Genomic DNA, 21144 nt, shown 5'->3' with positions numbered 1-21144 from the left:
CGATGTTCCGTCCCTCGTAAATTCTCGCGATAGTTGGAGCTCGCGCGTGAACCTGCGGAGTCCATGATCCAATAGCTCAGGGGGATGCGTAAATAATGGTCGGAGACTGTGTTGCAGGCGACCTCGATTTTCCGTGGAAGGAAGAGTGCCTCAGTGATATTCTGAATAAACAACGTTCACACTGATGCTCCGAAATATGTACATCGAAGGAAATAGTCCCTAATATATATTAGGAAGGCATCAGTCGTCCCAGAGACGCTCCGTGTTTCTGTTATAATTATAATGGTTTCATTAAAGCAATGAAGCTTGACGCGAATTTCGCCTCGGCACGCGGAAGAATAGAAGTCAACGAGGAAATTTCTGTAATCGACGGTCACACTTTTATCCGGCGGCTTGCGGTTTTTCGTGCCGGAAAATTGGATCTTACGATGGATCACGCGATTAAGAATTAATTGCTCGTTAAAATCCCCCAGCTGCTGGGAACCGGCGTGACGTGTAACAGCGATCGGTTGATGAACGCAGACTCTGGCTGACCGCCAATGCGTGGAATGATTTCGATTTGAATTGTGATTCAATTAGTTTTTAATGTCCTTATTTAAATTCGGAACAAAAGGGAACAGCCGGAGCTGGGAATTATGCTAATGAAATCGCGGAAAGAATATTTAATTCTCCGTTGCAGCATTAGCCGCGCGAAATGTTGCTCGTGTTAATTCGCGGTGCGACATTAACAACGTCAGCTTCCCCCATTTTATTCCCCGGCATTTAACGCGTCGTTCGTACCATCCCAATATAAAAATTCTTCCGATCTTTCGCCTGCAGTCGGGAATTTTTAATTACTCGCGCGGCAATTCCGGTAATATAACAGTAACGTACAGGCACGATATGAAAATATTCAAGCATTTCTGCGCCCCGGAAATTTCTTGGATACCGTTGATAAGAATACCGAAAGCATTCTGACTGCTGGAAATATTTACGACGCAGCCTCGCCGGGAAGAAAACCGCACGGTAATCGCATGAGCCGTGCGTATGTACCTGCTATGAATTTCTGCAGGATGAAATATCGCGGGAGGCTCGCAAGGAAATCCCTCGCTGATTACCTGAAATATCCACCGGAATAGCCATTAGGATATTAATGCGGCTTCGCCCGCTTCATCGTTTTGTTCGAAATACAAGCGGAGAGATCCGAAGGTCCGCCGTTTGCCAAGCCGCGTGTGAACTTTTTGCAATTTCGCCCGGTGTCCGAGACGCATCAGACTGATTGCGAGCAGTGCACGCCAAGTAGACGATAATAATATGATTTACTGTTCGCTAGAACGCCCTGCTTCTAATTAGAATTGCATCCGAAGTCTCTAAATACACGCGCTCTTCCAGCACCATCATAAATTTCCCCTCAAGAAACCTATAATTCTAACGCTTTATTGTTCGCTCCTAAATACACGTGACTTCATCCCGCGATCTTCCATCGGTCATTAGCACAGGAATTCACTCTCCTTCCCCGTTCCTCGGTACACGAAATCCGCAATCGTAGAATCTCAATAATTCGGACATTCGAAAGAGATCAATAGCACAGCGCGTTAGCCTCAGTACCGGTGCTAATAAAGTGTTAACCGTTAAGTGGCTCCAATAGCTCCATTATAATGCCAGGAAAACGAAGCGGGAGCTAGTAGTCCGCGCCTGAAAGAGGCAGACAACGTTTTTCTTCGGGATAACGCTGCAATTAGTCCGCGCAGACGGTGCCAGCCCAGCGATAGAAGCTCTCTGATAGCGAGGAAAGAGAAAGGGGACGGAGAACAACGAAACATAAAGGGGAGGGGTGAAGGGGTGTATAGTCCGGTGCCGATCCGACGCCTCGTAGTTGGAGTTACTCCAATTTTGCTAATGCGCCCGTGCCTCGCCGAGTAGCCACCGGCAGGCGTAGTTTCGAGTTTCGAGGGAACTGCACTTGGACCTCGTTCACTTCGCCTCTCACCTTGGCTGCGCATCGCGGCCAGGCGACGCGTGCACGCGGCCGAAACTCGAAAACTTTTTGGGTCTCTCCCCCTTAAAGACCGCCCCCTTCGGGACGTTCGGGGCTCGATGCTGCCTGGCACGATGCCGGACGTCCGTGCACATTTTCGTGCGCGACCTTTCGCCGAGGCGAGCTATTAATGGACCGAAATCGCTCTACCGAAATGGGAAATTGAATTTTTCGCTTGCCCACGGGTTTCGAAACCAGCGCCGCGCAACACGTTACTGTGTCGGGCGCCTAATTTCGGTGCCGCGCGCGTATATCGCGGCTGGCGACGGTCTGCCCGTAGCGTGACAGTCGACTAATAGTGGAACGCGATCCTTCGCACCTTTGGTCCTCTTTCTCATTCCGGTCTATTCTATGGCTTCGAGCTGCTTTGGCCTCGCGCGGGCTCAGAGTTCGACGTTCCGACTCGCAATGGACGTACTGAAAAGACGCGCCGTGGCGATACGCTCTGCATACCATTTCCGGCCGCGACAAGATGCAACGGGACACCGAGCAGCGCAACCGTGAACATCCTTGCAGAGACACGAGCATCAGGAAGACAGGCCTTCTTTGGATATCGAAAACCAAGGTTGCAGCGCGCGAGCGGGCTCCGTATATAGGGGGCTGTTGCGCAACCCGGGGAATAACGAATCCGTTACGCAAACCCATCGGGCGTGAATGAGGAAAGATTACCTTCGAAGCGTTTCCGAAATTCTAGTCACGCGGGAGCGTTCCTCTGTTTAATTCGTTCTGATCGCCCGCTTAAGCTGGGTGATTTCATCCTGGGTTGCTCAAGAGATTGTTAATCTTGTGAGATACGATGCAGTAATGTTGGGAATTTCTTCGGGATATGACTGCGTATTTCTGTGTAAAGATACGAGAAGGTGGTAGAGGGAAATGTTGCATGTCTTTTAACTATATTTTAGTTTCCACGTTATTCTGTGAGAGTATCAATGTTAGAGCTTGAAAGGGAAAGGTCCCAGCGATGGTACAGGAGAAGCTGTGCTTTGTTGCTATCGTCGATTCGAGGCCGTGCACTGCACAGCCATCGGAGACGACTATTCGAGGAACGCGATTCATGGGCCATAACCACTTGAACCACTTGATCTCGAGACTCTCGCTGGGTGTCAAGTGCAGGGGCGATAGTCGATTGCTTCATGGCGATGCGTGCCGCAAATCCACGCTCCGCAGATGTTTAATATTGATGTAACAATCGTTGTGTCACCCTGCACGCGACCGCATCACCGCGCGGTTCCATTTGCTCGTCTCGAGCGCAACGCTCGTTCGGATCGTTCATTCAGTGGCCCCCCTTTACTACGATCTCTGACACTCGTTCCACCGATTGTATTTGGCTTATGTGTTCTCCAATCTCTACTGAATTACACTAAGCACGTCGTTCGCGTCGCTTACAAGTGTGGAGGTTGATGGTCTTGAGAAGTCAATTGACCTTTGTTCGCGCTATACGTAATCGCTCGGTTTCATTTTTATCAGTTTAAAACTGCAGTGAATTCCACACGCACCGCGCTCGTGGAAGGGGCCCTGTTTTTAAACAAACAAAAGTAGTAGGTACGAAACACTGCCCTCGACAGTTGCTACAATTTACGTAGAATTAAAAATTCCACACGACTAACGTAGCTCTGAAATGTGAAATTGTTTGATACCGCCGATGAACGTTTTAATTAAATTTCCAGGGGGGGAGACCACAAAGGGTTGCAGGGAAGAAGTCTAGGTATGTGTTTCTCGGTATCGTTTTCGGCGGTGATGTGAAATATTTCTGGTGCTGGCGATGGAGGAGCTGGAAATGGTTTGCGCGCAGTTCCCTCTAGAATCCCGGAACACAAGGAAACGAGTCTTTTCGTTTTAATTTCCCAAGACAAAAGGCGGCCGCGTGTTCCGCGCGGCTCGCGTTACCTCTCGCGTTAATTTCGCTTAACGCGACTCGGTTTCTCGCCTCTTGCACGCACCTTAGGTACGCGCACTTGCGTTACTTACCTTACTTTAGGATGTAATATATATGCGCTCGGCCTGCCCAGCCCAGCATGGAGGAAGTATTAAGTTTAAAAGCAAATTTCTCGTCGCCTGAATTTATTCTGACGCGCGTGAAATTAATATTCCGCCGAGTCCCCGGGAGTTCTGCGTTCACCTTGATATTATAATAATCAGTGTGGCCTCTCGCGCCTCGAGATCTAATTAATTTTTCTGAAACGCCGCCGGGAACTACATATTTGCAAGAAATAAATGGATGGGGAAACAGGGGAGGCCGCGGTTCTCCATTGAATAGGAGGCTTTTCAAACATTCGGTGAATTAGTATCAAGATGAATGCAATCCATTAGAATGTCTTTTCCGCGAACGCGGAAAAAGTGATTACGTTATCAAGGTATTAAAAGATTCCTGGCGTCGCAAGCGGGGCGGAGGTGGAACGGGTCGACGGACTGGAGCGCGTCATCTCGCCCTTAATAACGCGCCTGCCAGCCAGCAACCCCCCTTTTTAGGAGAATCTGCTATTTACGACGACGAGGGCGAGGGCCAAGCATTCCTGTCGGATACAACCGGTATTTTCATTCGTCGTTAAAATGGTGACTGCGTTGAATCACTCTGCGGGATTCCGCGCCACGTCTAAGCGGGCGAAAGCTTCCCTATAAACTTTTCAAACCCCCGAGGTCGGCGCGATTTTTTCACCTTTGTCCCGCTGCTCTTTCTGAGAAATTTTATTCCGTACCATGACGGCTGCACCATGGAAAAGCAGTCGGGGTAAATTAAATTTCTAACCCCCGTGGTGGAAAGTAAACCGAGTTCACGACGCGCAACGAAGTTGATAAAGAAATGCATACTCTTCTCATTACACTGAAAATTAAGAAAATCATCCTGCAAGGGCTCCACGTCTGTAACAAAATAATTGAATTTACGAGGAAACGATGATTTTGCTCGCAGCACGGTACACCTTGCGCCAAGAATTCTCCGAGAGTGCATAAGTTCTCCTGCGCGGTACATTTCTTGTTATGAAATATTCACTCGGTACATTAAGAGCGTGCAGTGAATGCACGCTGCACTTTGGGCGGCTTTTAACCCCTCATGGCGTAGGAAACCCTCGAATTCACGAGGCCTCCTTTTCTTGTTAGAGTATCCACCTCAAAAATATAAATAACGCACGTATCGAAACGCAACGCATGGAACGTAGCGGGATTAGTGTCTGAGTGATAATGATAATTGCATCGTATGCAAATCGCGAGCGCAGAATTGAAATTAATTCGCGCACGAGGGTGGGCAATTATTTTCAAGGTCGACACGGCTCGACATCACCGCTGCTCGCCGCGAAACGCGTGGCTATCTTTACCCGCGGTTTGGGAGCCGCGTTCCGACAAAAGCCGACGAATATAGCCGTCGGTTCCGAGTCCTGATGTTAATTCGAAACACGAACGGAACGGACTCCGGGACCTGGTTGGAGTTTCTCGAGCCAAGATTCCGGGACCACCGTGTGTTGGTCTTTCACGCCGTGTCCCGCGTTACACACATGAGAACCCATCCCCCGCGAACTTCCGCGAATCCTGCCAACGGAATTACCAGCGGTCGCACTGTACCCGAATTAATCCCGCGCTTAGGGAAATGCCCCTTTCAGCGGGGGATGTTCGATAATCTACGAACATTTGTATATACACGCGTATCGAACGATTGAATTAGATTCTCAGATATTCCGTGTAGCCTGGGCTTCGATGTAGATGATGATGTAAAGCCGTTTCCGGGTCTACTTGTACTTGAGCAGCATGGCTCCCAGATTAATTCTATCGCGATATCAGTAGCTTTGACGCTAGATTCCATTTATCCCGCTGCTGTCACTGGTATACACCTATTACGAGTAATCTATGAAACAGAGTCCCTTCTGATTGAATTCTAGTGTTTCTATTATTACCAACCCTCAAAACCTTCTATCGTCCATCCTCGGAAAGTCCACCTAGATCTGCACATTTTCATTTTACGTTACATCCCAGAGGGTCTCGTAGTCTCACCCTTAAATAAGTCAGACCAGTGGACAGTTGATCGCGTGAAACGAACAGCTCGCAGAGGATTAGCACGATTTCTTCATGGACGTGAAATACGAACTGAATACGTACTCCCGTCGAATGGTCGAGCAACAGCCTTGCCATCGACGACCCACGGGGCCGTAAATCTCGACAGCCCCGTTGGCGAGCCGTGTGACTGACCAGGAACGGCTTATTTCAGCAGCCGTGTCTTCTCCGCGCTCCGTACGCGTGCCGCTGGTATATTTTCACAGCCGGTTGGAAATAGTCGGCCAGTGGTCTAATATTATAATAGCGATGACTGCCGCCGCGCGAACGCGAGCCCGCGCGAGAGTGCGAGCGAGCGAGCGAGCACAGTCGCGAGTCGCGGGCGGAACAGGCTGCCAGTTTCGAGCATGTGACGCTCCGCGGGAACGAGAGCACGGACGGATAACGTTACTTTCTTGCCCGCCGTGACAGGACTGTCGCAGTTTCGCGTTCCCCAGCCTTCGGGAAAGGCCGACACTTCCGCGGGCACCTCGCCTCGTTCTCGGACCCGCGATCGTCCACGCCAGGGAACCGTGTTCGAGCACCGATTCCCGAAAAGTAGGGGACCGTCACGTGGATCCACTTATCGTCCATGACTGTTCCGGCTATTCCTGTATCGAGGAATTATTGCCGCGTCAACGATTGATCGCCAGACGTGAAATGCGGCCTGCGGTGACTCGTTCATTCTCATGATTGGATTTAATCAGATTATTGTGGATATATCGTGCCCGTCCCCCGCATCCGCGCGAGAATTTTCAAATTTTCGACGCGGACGACACACACCCCCCGACCTTTGCCGTTCTTCGCGCGAGGCAACCGTTTTATGCAAACGTCAGCGGCCGTATTAATCTCCCGCGTCGAGCGTGGATTTTCCGCGGTATTACGCAACCGTTCGATACCGATTATGCATTTTCTAATACGCTCCTGCTCCCGCTTGTAAACAATCCAGGTGATTTATGCCACGTCGGGACAGGAGAAGCAAGCTACGCGCCGCGAATTTTCACCGGGGACCTGCCGCAAAGTGCAACGAAAGTGTTAGCTTTCTGAACGTCGGATGAACGTGGACGCATCGAATTGAACGGTGAAGAAAGCTTCTAAAGCAATCGGGGAGACGCTAGCGTGATAAAGAGTAATGACATTCGAACGTCGACAAATGTGACGTCGATATTCGGTACCCGAGGTTGGAGTGAACACAGTGAATGTGAATGAAAGTTCGAATTATACACGGATTTGTCAGGTGCCATTAATGTCGTTATCGGCGTTTTAAAATGTTGTTAACGGCGGTGGAGCAGCGCGCACGGATGACAGCCACCACGGTAAACGGACCGCATAAAATGGTAAATTGTCGTTTCGCATTGCGCTCCTTCTATCGGGTATTCGCCGTTCTGTACCGCGAGCATGGGATTCTTGAATTCCGCTTTGATCAATCGCGGACGCGTTCGTCCGTCGGTATCTTAACTTTCTCGAGCTTCGATGGTGATAAACGCTGGAGAGGAATAACGTTAAGGGTTAAAATTCTGCTTTCAAAGATCCAGTCCTTCCATCGCGAATTCCTGGCCGTTCCCGTTGCATCACGCGCTGCTCGCGTTTCCACTATGACGTCGCAGATAACGAAACCCTGCCGTTACCATAATTCCTATCGCCTCGCCTCGCCGGAAAACTTTATAACACGCGAGCGGCGGGCTCGCGGCTATCTCGTGTCGTTTTCCAATTACTATTTATCATTTCGTTCGTTCCGACCGCGATATTTCACTCCTACATCCCCCAGCCGCTGAACAGCCTCTTCTGGCATCGCGGACCGGTTCTTCTGGCGCGAACGTGGCCAGATTAATTAACGTTCCCATTCACAGGGGCGCAGGGACGGTAATCGTCGATTAACCGAGCGACAGTTCGCTACCATAATTGCATCGTAATGTCAACGTCGCGCTCCCATCGAGGGCTGTTAACGGAGTAACAGGGACCTCCGGCTACGAGGACCCTTACGCTGCGTTCCATCTGTCCAAGTCCGCTCCATAGAATGGTAATTCGGGACGATTAATTCGCGATTCCGCAGGCAATATGCGCTCGATGCGGCCGCGTGCATCGAATCTGTCGCGAGGCTCGTGATTGCGCGCGCGGGTCATCGCGATACCAAGTGGCACGCGAAATGCATTTCGGGATGCCCGTCCAGCTTTGTATGTACCCTGCGAGCTTCTCCCCGATCCCCGCCTGTCGATAAGCCCGTGACCAGAGGATTCGATATTCCGCGTGTTCGTTGGCTGTAGCCTGCGTGCCTGAATCATCCACGAGTTCTTGAAATCAAGCTGATTGTTTGGGAATGGCAGCCGCGTGTCTGCAGGAAATTCCATTTTATCGGAACACATGGCTTTTCCTGCGGGACGCTCATCTTTTCTTAAGTGTCTTGCTAAATTTCTATTCTAACTCAGCGGGGCGCGAGAAGTTTGCTTTAATCAAGCCGTTAAAAGCGGGAAGCGCAGGGTCGCCGAAATCGTTTTAATAAACTCGCTGAAAGGAAGGAAATGAAGTCCAGTCCCATTGTTCCACGGAACATCCGAGACCGTTCCCTTTTTGTGATGGCACATGAGTTCAAGTGTAACGGATTATAACGTTATTAAACGATATCATAGTTCCCGCGATAACTAACATAACCGACCATTATCGATCCAAGCTTCCTCACGACCTAATATAGGTACTCCTCTGCGGGTCTCGAAATCAATTAACCAGTTAGCTCCTTCGCTCTGCGGGACGCCCAGTCCCTCATGTAATTAGGAACTGACCCGTACGCGGATTACTGCTGTAATCTGTGCTTTCTGTTGCACCGGACTGCATTCTTAGCTCTGGTTTTCGATTTCCCACCATTCCTCGCTCTGCCATCGACGATTTCATTTGACTGTTACCCTATTCTACCGTGATACTTGCTTAGCCAGTACTTGTAGACGCCACATAGCACCCCCCTTCTTCATAATTTTTTCTGTAGACTTGACCGTGCCGTTATGATTGCAAACCACGTAGCCACGTAAAATTCAGGTTTGTGTGCAATAGGGCGGACCTTAGTTACACTTGTCGAAAAGAAATTTTGAGATTTTTTTAGGGGACACCCCCTAGAATTGTGTCATTGTAAGAAAAAATAATGTGTGCAAAATTTAAAATCGATTGGAAAACGGAAAATCGTGACGCAAGCAATTTGAAAATGTTTCACTTTTGTCACTCGTTTTTCTCCACTGTAGTATATCGTTAATATACGTGTTTATATATGGTTGAATTTGTCTTTTTACGTTCTGCAGCAATATAGAAACAAAATATAGGGCGACTCCAAAAAAATCGTGACCTTGAAATCACAATAATTAACCTTAAAAAAAAACTTTTTTCGTTGGCATTATATTTACCTTGTCAAACAGTACACCATTCGTCTAACAAATGTTTTCATATAATTATAAATAACAGATCAAAGGGAAAAGGACACTTGAAATATACCAATTTCTGCAGATATCTTTCAATTTATTTTAAAAAACTAGGGATCTAGAAGTATATCTGACTGCTCCACGCGATGCAGCACACATTTTTCCTCCGGTAAACATCAACAAACTGTGTCACGTTTTGTTTTCAATACAGAAACCAACAGCGGCGAACGTATCCACTGCCGCTCAGCGACAACGCGCGCGATTACCACTGTCGGCGGCGCACATTGTGCCAAAGTATTTCCTCCAGTATTGAAAACAAAACGTGACTTTACAACTTTTGTTGATGTTTTCCGAAGGAAAATTGTCTGCTGCATCGCTTGGGATAGTCAGATTTTCTCCTAGACCCTTAGTTTTTGATATATATAGAAAGATATCTGCAAAAATTAGTGCATTCCGTATGTCCTTTTCCCTTTGATCGTTGTTTAAATATATTTAAATGCTAATAATGCAATAATAATTTATATCGTTGTATTCCGGAGGGTTCGTAGAATAATTGGACGAAACAAGCAACCGAATAACTATCACTGTTTGAACACAAATACTGGTCAAAGTTGAAAATTTGCATTTTTTTTTCAAAATCGAATTTCTCGAAAACTGAATGGTGATGGCGAAAAACGATTTGCGATTTCGTATTCAGCGCACAAAAATCTATAAGAGATGGGTATTGAATGTTACAAGTCCAGAGGGCTGTTGAATAATGTTACAATTAAACTCTTGTATGAGCTGTCTCCTTATTCGGCCGAATCGTTTACTGCTGAATTATTTGCTATATTTCATCCAATTGGGATCATTTTCCCATCCTAGAGGATCCATATTTATAAAATCTGCTGGAACAGTGTAATCTTGATGAAAGTATCAGTTATTCCATTAAATTTTTTAAATCTGTTATTTATAAATAAATAGAAAAATTTCTTAGACAAAAATTGTATTGTTTGACAAGGTAAAAATAATTCCAACGAAAAAAGTTATTTCTGAAAGTCAATTTTTGAGATTTCAAGGTCATGATTTTTGTTATGTAATCTTATACTTCGATTCTATATTGTTACGGAGCGCAAAAAGACAAATTCAACGATACGCAAACATGTATATCAACGATATGCAAACATGTATATCAACGGTATACAATCGAGCAAAACGAGTTACAAAAATAAAACATTTTCAAATTTGATGCGGCACGGTTTCCCGTTGTCCGATTGACTTCAAATTTTGCACACAGTATTTTTTCGTCCAATTCTAGGGTGTGTGTCGAAACAAATTTGAAAGTCGAAAAATAAGGTCCACCCTAGTGTGCATACCCCGAAATATTCAGGTAGGCACGATAAGCACCCCAAACATATCACCCAATCGTATTCGACTGTCAAAATCACTACCACAGTTCCTCCGCCATTACAGAGTTTACCCAGTATCAGAATTCCAAAACTAAAGGTCTGTTGGTGCCGAGTGTCCGCGCTTTTCGAATCTCCCCTATGTGCTCTTCGCTGTGAATTCAACGTGCGGAATAAATGTGTTGTTGTAGGTCAACGGAGACGATGACTGGGAGTACGAGGAGATCATCCTCGAGAGGGGTGGTGCTGGCCTCGGGTTCAGCATCGCCGGGGGCACCGACAATCCTCATTTCGGCAACGACACCGCCATTTATATCACGAAACTTATACCTGGCGGTGCAGCGTCCGCTGACGGTCGCCTGCGCGTCAACGACACGATACTGCAGGTGAACGACGTGTCCGTGGTCGACGTACCGCATGCGGCAGCCGTCGACGCACTCAAACGAGCAGGGAACACCGTTAAACTAGTAAGTGTCTACTTTTCATTGTTACCTTCACTTGGGAATACATATGCGACGATTCTTCTGCTTCCTTGATGCATTGGGGTAGTTTAGCATTCGGGATAGCAAAGTTCCAATAGTGAAAAAGGGGCTAAAGAATTACTCGAGTGAATCAATAAGCGACACAGTAGAAGCGAACATCTTTCTCCCGGGAAATTAGATTAACCTATATCCCCGGGTACCTGTAACGAACTGCTTTTCCGAAACTGTGCCCGCAACCCTAACGACTAACGACCGACGTCTCTTGAGCGATCGTCTCACTGGGATTTCTCTTACCACGTCAAGGGATGTAATCCCGTAAATTAATCTCGTAATTCCTGTGACCCCAAAATCTTGTCTTTCAATGGCGGTGGGCTGTCGCGTGCTTTAAAATCGATGCGAAAATTCTGTAACCCGTTAGTTGGAACAGACAAATTAACGTTCGCGATGCCCCGTCAGAATTATTTATCACTGGAAAACAGCAACATTTTATTAAAATAAAAAAAGAAATTAAATAAAAGACGAGTTGAGTCCGCGAATGCATTCGCGAAATTTGACCCAAATAAATTTCCAAGCGTCATGATTGCTAGTTGTTTAACGTGAATGGCTCTCGCCAGGCAGCCGCGCGTTATTAACCTTTTTCGAGTGTCCAGAAAATAGGGGCGAGGCTATCGTAGAAGTGTTCCCGGCCTGGATATTATTATTTCCTCGCGGAACTCTGCTCGTTGCAATACGTTTAAAACGTGGTCCTTTCGGAGTGACTTGTTACCTGCAAATTTGATGGCAGTTGAATTAGAGTTTAACGACTGTAATTAATTTTATTCTAACTAATTAAATTTATTTCGCCCGCTGTTCTGACATCGATAAACGAAAGACCGTGTGAAAATGAGGACTTGATTACCTAGCCTCTGTAATACTGCCGATCCATATTAGTTTCTTGTTACTTAGCGCGTTGATCATCAACGAATTTAATAGACTTCTAAGTAAAATTAAAATCGAAAATTGATGTTTGTTATGAAGTTTCCTTATACCTCGAGACGTGAATGAAATCGATTCAACAGTGAAAGTTGAATCAAGTCCACAAACCGGGGTAGTTAGGTATCAAATGTTCCAGCGATTGATCGAGTTTTTATCGATTATCGAGAAGGGGAGTTCACGTGAAATTGATAACCCAGGAGAGGAATCCATTAAAGGGTGAAAACGGGCGCAATTGAGCTTCCATCGGTTAGCGAGGAAAACTGTGATCGCGGAAGATGCACCCACTTTATAAATTTCACGAGTAAACGAGAGGAAATGCTCTAGGAAGGAGGCTATCTTCCTGCGCGAGCCATTGGATGGGTATTTAATTACGTGGATTCATTGTTGCGCCTCGCGCAGAAGGGAGGCACGAGGGAAAGTATGATTTATTCTGGAATACTAAACTACACCGTGAAGACGTACATTCTGCTCGCTCAAATTCGACGCGGTTGAGCTTTCAGCACTGGCAATGGCAATATTATGTAACTAGTTGCTAGTTTAATTTTTTAATTTCACAGAATTACAATATACATAGCATTGATCGGTTCTTAATCAATCTGCTCCAGCCGAAGCTGCTAGCGTGAATAATTTAAAGAAATTGGAGTTCGGATTGCATTCGAAAACGATTATGAATTGTAGAAGTAATTCTGTGTCTCAATGGAAACAGTTTGCAGTGAGAGGATTGTGTCTAATAATGTTTCTGAATTAATTTTCAGTACGTACGCCGACGGAGACATACGCAGCTGATCGAGATCGAGCTAATCAAGGGTAACAAGGGCCTCGGTTTCAGTATCGCCGGTGGTATTGGCAATCAGCATATACCCGGTGACAATGGAATCTACGTGACGAAAATTATGGAGGGCGGCGCTGCTCAAGTGGATGCCCGTCTTGTCGTCGGTGACAAATTGGTGGCCGTCAGAAACGCTCTGGTGAGTTGGACAGAATTCTGCTCCCGATCTGATTTAATTCTTCGCGTCACCTTTTATCGTCGAACTGAAACTAGTACTTCAACGTTACAGCTTAAAATATTACAACAGCAAGTTTCCCCTTTCAAAGTTTCTTGCCTACACTTTTAAATGTCAGCTGCATAAAATACGTACATAAATTAGTAATCAAGATGCTGAACAGGTTTAAGGAATCGGCATTCATGCAGTTTACAATTTTTCAAATTTCTTTGATTAATGATTCGCGTGTTCTGTCGTCGTTCAACTGTTCTGAAAGAGAAGCCTGCTCGTGATTATACAGATTTGGTTCAGACAAGAAAACGATTCATGATAGACAAATGAAAGTTCACTAGTTTTCATTCCAAGATGATTTGATCATTGGAAATATTGCGCGTAGATGTGAACTTAATGGACTCGTGAGTTTTGAACTACATTTTTGAAAAGCCCTCGATTCTCTCGATCCACAAACGAGCGACCGTACGGGGCCCACGAAAAATAGATCAGAGTGGTTTTTGATACCGACGAGTAATTGATAGCTTCCATCGAGTGTGCACGGCTCGTTGCTGTGGTTGCAGGTGCAAGCCTCGTAGTTTCGCAGCTTCCCGCCATTTTCCGCTTCGACGGTTTGCCCTTTTCTTCGCGCGCGTCCTCCCCTCGAGACTCGTCGCCAAAAAAGTTGCGATTAAAGTCGCCACATCGGCCAGTTTGATTTATAGTTGAGAAAGGCGCAATTTTAAAACGCACGAAAGTCATGAAACGGACGTTTCAACGTCGTCATGGAACAATGACTTCGAAGTTTCTTCCTTCGGGGCATTTTGACCTCGTACTGTTGCTTCGATTCGTGTGGTATCGTTTATTGCATCTCCATATTTTTATTCCATATACCGTGTTCACTTGAATTCAGGTATTACGTATTTGCGTCACTTTTCTGTAGGTCATACTAGGAATTATAGTGTGAATTATTTCTTCCATAGTTGAACTAGCTTTACCACTCGGCTTCGCCTGAAATTTAAATTGTGATTTTATAAAAAAATAATTTTTTTAGTTTTTTTCTGAAAATGGTCACATTCATCTGGATTAGTCAAGGCGTAATGAGCTGAGTGACATTTCGTGATCTCAGAGTTTATCGTTTCAAAGTTTTTAAGCGACAGAGAAGCTCACAAACATATAGAAGCTTTCTGTATTATATATTAAGATTAAGATACATGTCCATGTATTAGAGTCGCTGAAGAATAAAATATTGATAACCTACCCCTTGGTCATCGTATGGCAGATAATAAATATACACCTTCAGCTTGGTAGAAAGGAGCAATAAGTCGGCTGGTTTTGTACTGTTGGCCGATATAGTATACATTTAAAAAGCTGGTGAAACTTTTAAATAGATTGCCACACGCCAAGACGTTGCAATTGATAGAGGCTCTTTGGAGGTTCAAGGGAGAAGGGGGCGATTTATTTAAAAGTTTTCGGGACGCTCTAGACGGCAGATTGCAAGTCGATCTAACTTTCTGCATGATTGCATGTCGGCATATACTTGCGAACAACGAACGCTGCTAGAAGTTCGTCAGTTGTTTATGACACAGGGTGGAAAGTTCCCCCCCGACGGTGACTTTTCTTCACGTGTTAGCCATCGATGGCTAATTACGCGCTGGATAACGTGTGGCGATGAATAATTATTAAATTATTATATTGAATAATATATAATATTGAGATTTACGTTACAAATATTGACGTTTACCTTACAAATAATGAAATTTTTGTGTTTGCTGGGATATAAACGACGGACACAGACAAAAGCGCGTGATTCTCGCAATATTTATTCTGTAATCCATCTCTCGGTGCTCCATAACGGATAAAGGAACGGTGATTGACAGGAGAAATTGAAGGGAAGAAATCAATTACCGTGTCTCGGTAAATCTCGATCGATGCGCGCGCGGCGGTTCGCATTTTTCCAGTCAATTTCATTCTTATCCCATTTTTTACACCGCTCCCGGTGAAAAATGGATAAATAGAGGCGACACAACGGCGAGAAAGAATACGTTAGGAAATTGAGATGAATGAACGGCCGTGAATGAACGAAGGGAAATATTTCGCGCGAGAAATGAATGATGATAGAAGGCCATATCTCCTGTATTCTTTCAGACATGTCTGCCATCCTTGATCTTATTAACTATGTTTTTTTACTCGTTACTGTAGCTTTAACGAAGCGCGAATAACGAAACAAGGAGAACCAGTTCGGGCTCCTAAAAGTCTTCCTTGGGTTCGAGGAACAAAATCCAAGGAAAACTTCTGCGATTTTCAAACCAGTCTCATTAGTTAAACTCTAGAGCTAAACGATCGCCAGTAAAGGGTTGTCTCGTATCGTACAGTGATGCTTCTGGATTTATAAATATTCAAAAAATCAAATCATCCGGCCCTTAACTCTGGGATGCAGATGCAAGCGATTAACGAGACGCAATGAAACAATAAGTCTCTGGCCCGAAAATTCTTCACCGTATCGGCTTTCCCCCCACATATTGAGATGATAAAAAAGAGGGTTCCTTTGATTCCAGCAGGGCGACAAAAACCTGGAGAATGTGACGCACGAGGAAGCAGTGGCGACGCTGAAGGCGACCCAGGATCGCGTGGTTCTTCTGGTGGCGAAACCGGAGACCGGAATCGTGCCCCCGCCACCACCCCCGATGGCCTCGGACAATTCACTCTCGCCACAACCACGTAAGCTATCCCCCGCGTGTTTCTATTCACATATATTATTCCCGGGCAGGTTCGTGTCCGCGGCTTTCCTTCCCCGTCGTTTCGGGATCTTTTCTTCTCGAATTTTCGCGACGCTGCCTGGCGGGACGATAAATATTTTGCGCGACGCGAAAAAACGTCGGCGGTACTTTTGTTCGTGCCACCGGACGCGGTTCTACCGCGGAGGAAATTCTTTCTCTTGCTGTTCGAAACGGAAACGGGCTTTAGAATATCGCTGTTCCGTCCTTCGGCGGGCTCGTTGCCGTGGAAATTAATAATGATGGCGTTGCGAATTGTCACGAATGCATGGTACACGCTGGGAAAGCGTGCCTGATACTGAAAATTCTCAAAACTTGCCTTAAGAAGTTTTGATTAGCGAAGAGTCTTACTTCTCCAGTAGGAGGGTAAACTTGCCTAATTCATACCTGCGCCTAAATCGTACCTCCGCTGTTTCTTTTAACCTAAGGCAGTCGGAATCGTGTAAACAACAGTTAGCCATACGCCATTAACAAGCCGAGTCACCATGCCGTCATTCCGCAAAAAAAAAATATATATAAAGCAGGTGAGTTTTTCGGGTACTTTTCACTAAAAATTTGCTATGATTCTTAAAGATTTTGTATAATTACGATTTGTGAGAATCAGTGAAAGAAATTTCTAGGTGAAACTACGTCTATTTTCAAGTTTATTTCTTGCTTTGACATCGACGAACATACAAAAACAATCTAATCATAACCAGGAAAACCGGAACAGCAAAGGAAACTCGTAAGAGGAAAAATACCGCCAAAACCAATACACAAAAGAAAGGAAAGAAGAAGAAGAAGAAAGACGATGAAAACGAAAGCTAGTTTTGTAAATTGTGTCAAGAAAATAGACAGGAAAATATGATACAATCCACGCAGTGCAAAATGTGGGTACGCGAGCTTGGTGCGGGAACAGATAGATTTACTTTTGAATATGTATGTGATGAATGTAGTAATTAAATTAGAAAGTACGGATTAGGATAAGTATGGTACGATTTAGGAACACTATCCTACATCGTACTTTTTTTCTATATTAAGAATAAATCGTTTTTATGAATAGAAGTTGATTATTTATTGTTGCTTGAGTTTCTAAAACTGTTTATTCTACTAATAAAGAGTTGATTACTACTAATTTTCTTTCAATTTCCTTGTTCTTTTTTCATATAATAAGCATTTGTTCTTAAGGGGTACGATTTAGGCAAGTTTACCCTACTTCGGTTTCATAATTGTTTATTAAATTATTGAGAAACCTTAACGTCAGTTAACAAAGTACGATAGAGGTACAACCTTCAGAGGTGAACCCGAACCCTCGGAGATTGGTATAGGTAAGCAGTCGACGTTCTGAGTGTGCCCGCGTATTACCTGGCCACACCGAAATGCATTCGTAAGTTGCTTGTGGCAGTGTTATTTATTAATTTGCAAAATTTCACCGCCCCGTAATTCTTTCAATTCCCCGCGATTCCCAGGGCGAATATAAACACAGGGGATGACCGCTCTCCCTGGCTCACCCGTGCCCGCGCGGAAATGAATTTTTGATCCTCATGACGTCTTCGCGATCCTCCAGCATCCCGGCCGCTCTGACGATCGGGCGTAACTTATTCATCGCGCTCATAAAGTCGAGCTCGTAAACTTCTCTCGGGCCTTTGCGAATAAACCCGAGGACCGACTCGTTTCGCAAACGCCACGCGGTGCTCGTCGTCGGCGCGAAACGCGCAAAAACTGCGACAAACCGGGCGACTTCAACTTCCCGCATTCGAATCACGCTTTAAAGAGTTCGCCCCCCCAACCACCCCCGGAAACGTAATTGCGGGAAGACCTCCGCTTCCGGAATAATGTTTGCTTTAATTTCCACGGACGAGCAGAACTGGTGCACCTAATTCTGGGAGAGTTTTAAGCGTTTCAGAGTGTACACTGCTTGAAATTGTTAAGGAATCACGATTCTTGAGAGTGCAGGAAAATTAGCAAAATTGCAAAGATAAAGGAAACGTTGCATGTTTAAAGAAATGTATTTTTAACAACTCGGAGGGTTGGAAGTATCGGGGAGGTACCTTTGTGGTCGATGGAATCACTTGAATCGGTGATCCCCTAATTAATTCGAGCAGTGGGGGTAATTGTAGCGCACTGTGCATTGAGTATCGTTCAAACTTTCGTGATTTCGAGAGCAGAGGTTGACTAGCGCCTGAAAGTCGCGAGTGGAGTGGCTTTCTACCGCGCGAATGGAAACTTCTAAATTGGCTGTTCTTTTTTTCTCTGTTCCTCTGACAAATAGGAAAGCAAAATGGCTCCGTGTCGGCGCTGGAGAACAACTCGACCCTGCCGTACTCGCAAGAATCACGTCACGCGTCGTCTCTAGCTCTTCACGGCGCGGCCACGCCACGAGCTGTTTCTCAGGAGGACGTATCACGGTGAGTTCTTTCGAAGTATGCTTACTCCTCTTTACGACAAAAGTACCAAGCAGCTGTTCCCTCTTGTGCTCTTTTGAAGTCTCGTCTTTCCTGCTTTTATTCTCCGCGCGGGAACCGTTCGCCCTGTCTCTGCATCTCTTCCTCGACACGGAAGCTTCGCCCGTTCGGAAAATAAGGAGCCAGAACGTCGCGTACACTTCTTTCAGAACGAATCGCCCGAATATCGCGCGGGTCCGTGTCCCCCTTCGGCCACTTTTTTCTTTCCCCTCCATATTTTTATCTTGCTCGAGTGCGCCAGTTTCTCGGCTGCGCCTTGCCGGCTGAGATTCCTCCTGGAGAACACGACAAAGCAGCGTGGATGTTCGTAGAACGTTATATCGAGGTGCCTTGTAACGGATGATTGAAAACTTCTGTAGATTCTTAGCTCTGTGAATTGGAACTACCAGTAGAAATTCAGTTCGTCCATAGAAATGAGATCAAGGCGAACCAAATAGGGCAAGAAGAACGACAATGAATCGATGCTTCACGCGGGACTATTCACTTTAACTTAGAAAACAGTAATGAATGCCCAACTTGATTGAAATCGAGAAGGGTGAGAATACAGAATTCTTGAAACGTATCGCAACTAAGTAATTATCAAATTAAAATTATATCACCTATATGTTCACCGACTAAAGTTAGTCGAGAGCGTGCGCATGCACATTCGTTAAAAAAAAAAGAGTAGGTACTAGCGAAGGAACCCTTGAAGCATAAACTGTTTCCTGGATACCTCTCGTTATTGTACGAATCGCTGGTCCGTGAATATCGTGCGCGAGCTGCAACAGCATTCCGTGCATAAGCACGCACACGCGCGCGCACATACGCGCCTGTACCCCGGTGGTGGTTAATTATACAGTCACAGAGACTGTTGAATTAACCAGCGAGAAAGAGGGAGGACACGGGGGAGGCCTCCCACTCGAGGAAACAGACAGAGACAGCGATCATTTGCGAGAGAGGGTGCAGCTTTAGGAAGCGGGCGCAGGTGAGGGGAGGTTGCGGCGGGCCACTGTGCGAACTAATTGCCGATGGATTAAGAGCTTATCGAATCGGTCCGCCTGCCAGAGACAGGATTGGTTTGGACACATTATGTACCTCAGCAAACCTCCTCTGGTGTCCGCTGGTCCAGTTTCCGCGCCCCTTCACCCGGACCCCCTTGCTTCCGGATACAACAACGTTGCGCCGTTGGTTCGAACGGGTTAAGGTCAGCCGAGCGTCGCGGGGACTTCTGGTTTCGTTGGCGCCTGCAACTGTGCTTCTGTCTAGCCCAGTCTCTGAACGATCGAAGCGCCCTGGAGACTTCGAGTTCGGAACTGTCCACCGTATGCCAATGCTGCAGTGACTGGTTCATATGATCGGAGATGTTACTTGGGAATTTCGTGTAGCTTTATCGAGACTGTCACAGTGGAACATGAATGTTTAGGGAGTACCAAGGTATCGATAGTAGCGTATTGTCGCCGATGGTAAACGCTGTCTTTAACAGGATGAATTTGTGTTGCAACGAGGTGCCCTCGTAAATCTTAGCAGCTCGAAACTTGGGATAACGTGTATAGGAATAAGATTCGAAACTCCAATTCCCTCGCATCCCGCAAATTTCCGCCGACTGACGGGTAATCGAGGAAAACCGACTGCACCCCGGGAGCATCTTCGGCGGGGGCTGGCAGCGAGCAAACCTCACCTTGCCCGCAGGTGCGCGAAACTTTCCCGTGGCCGCACTTAATGAAATATTCCATTCATGGCAATATTTAACGCGGGGAGGGAGGGCTCTCGGCTCGCAGTTCCCGGAGTAGTCAAAACTGCAATTAGTTCTTCCTTCCTACCCTCCACTCTTTCTCTGGACGTGCTTCGGCCGCTTCTTCCGCTTCCAGTTAAACTTTCAAGCCCCATCCCTCGTGTGGTCGAAGAATCGGATTTCGCCCGGGGGGATTTCGCGTGTCCCAACTTGAGATGCGGAAAAGAGAAGCCGGAAAATAGACTCGCGCGCGGCAAAAGGGGTTGCAACGGGAAGAACGGGGGTTGGAGGAGGAGGGTGGGGATATAGAAGACGAGTTATTACGGTACTCGGCGCAAATGTACGGAAAAAACTTTAATTTCTGCCCTCCGTAAATTAGCTGGAACCATTACGCCGCGGCAGTAATTTATCCACGGTTGCAAACCCCCGTCGCGTTCCGCTGAAAGTTGCTTGGACTTTAAGGGGTATTAGAATAATTATTTGGCACGCGGATGCGGGCAACTTGCGGGCTTCGTCCCTACCTCAGAGTCTGGAGGATCTCCTTCCTGGCATTCTTTTATGAAGTGATGAATTAGTAGAAAAAGATAGCAGGGGGGCTGAGTTTCGATGTTTTAATCGTTCTACTGGTTACGGCTAATTGCAGTTTTTAATCAATCCGGTGCTCAAGATGCTTGTTAAGGGTGTCTCCAACGCTGGCCATAAAATATTACGACAGAAGCTCGATTGATAAGTTAATTTAGTGCACAGGAAAGAAGTGCGGACAGTTGTTTGTAGGTCAGGAAAGCAGAAAATAGTGACGATTGGCCAGCAGCGAGCGGTTCTAAAACTGGAGCGCCGTCCGAGAAGTTCGTGCGATGCTCGTGGAAACGGCTAAGTGATTTTTAAAAGTCGATAAGAATCGTTGTTTCAGAGTCGAGTAAATATCAATCCGGCGTTACGCTTTCTATCTTTTCTTCGG

At 46.2% G+C, this 21144-nt stretch overlaps 1 protein-coding gene across 13 annotated transcripts in view; it reads left to right on the top strand.

The window, feature by feature from the left end:
- Window positions 1-21144, top strand: part of Dlg1 (MAGUK family member discs large 1) — a 279659-nt gene that overhangs the window by 181889 nt on the left and 76626 nt on the right. For 12 of the 13 annotated variants that reach the window (XM_076807305.1, XM_076807301.1, XM_076807309.1 and 9 more), the window contains 4 exons: window positions 11015-11290; window positions 13036-13248; window positions 15813-15975; window positions 18283-18418. In XM_076807305.1, coding sequence (XP_076663420.1) covers window positions 11015-11290; window positions 13036-13248; window positions 15813-15975; window positions 18283-18418 — 788 coding nt within the window. The remainder of the gene's footprint in view (window positions 1-11014; window positions 11291-13035; window positions 13249-15812; window positions 15976-18282; window positions 18419-21144) is intronic. The other variant, XM_076807300.1, reaches the window with a different exon arrangement.

The sequence above is a fragment of the Andrena cerasifolii genome, chromosome 2 (genome assembly GCF_050908995.1).
Source record: "Andrena cerasifolii isolate SP2316 chromosome 2, iyAndCera1_principal, whole genome shotgun sequence".
NCBI lineage: Eukaryota > Metazoa > Arthropoda > Insecta > Hymenoptera > Andrenidae > Andrena > Andrena cerasifolii.
The sequence above is the reverse complement of the archived record's forward strand: the minus strand, read 5'-3'. Positions and strand labels throughout refer to the sequence as shown.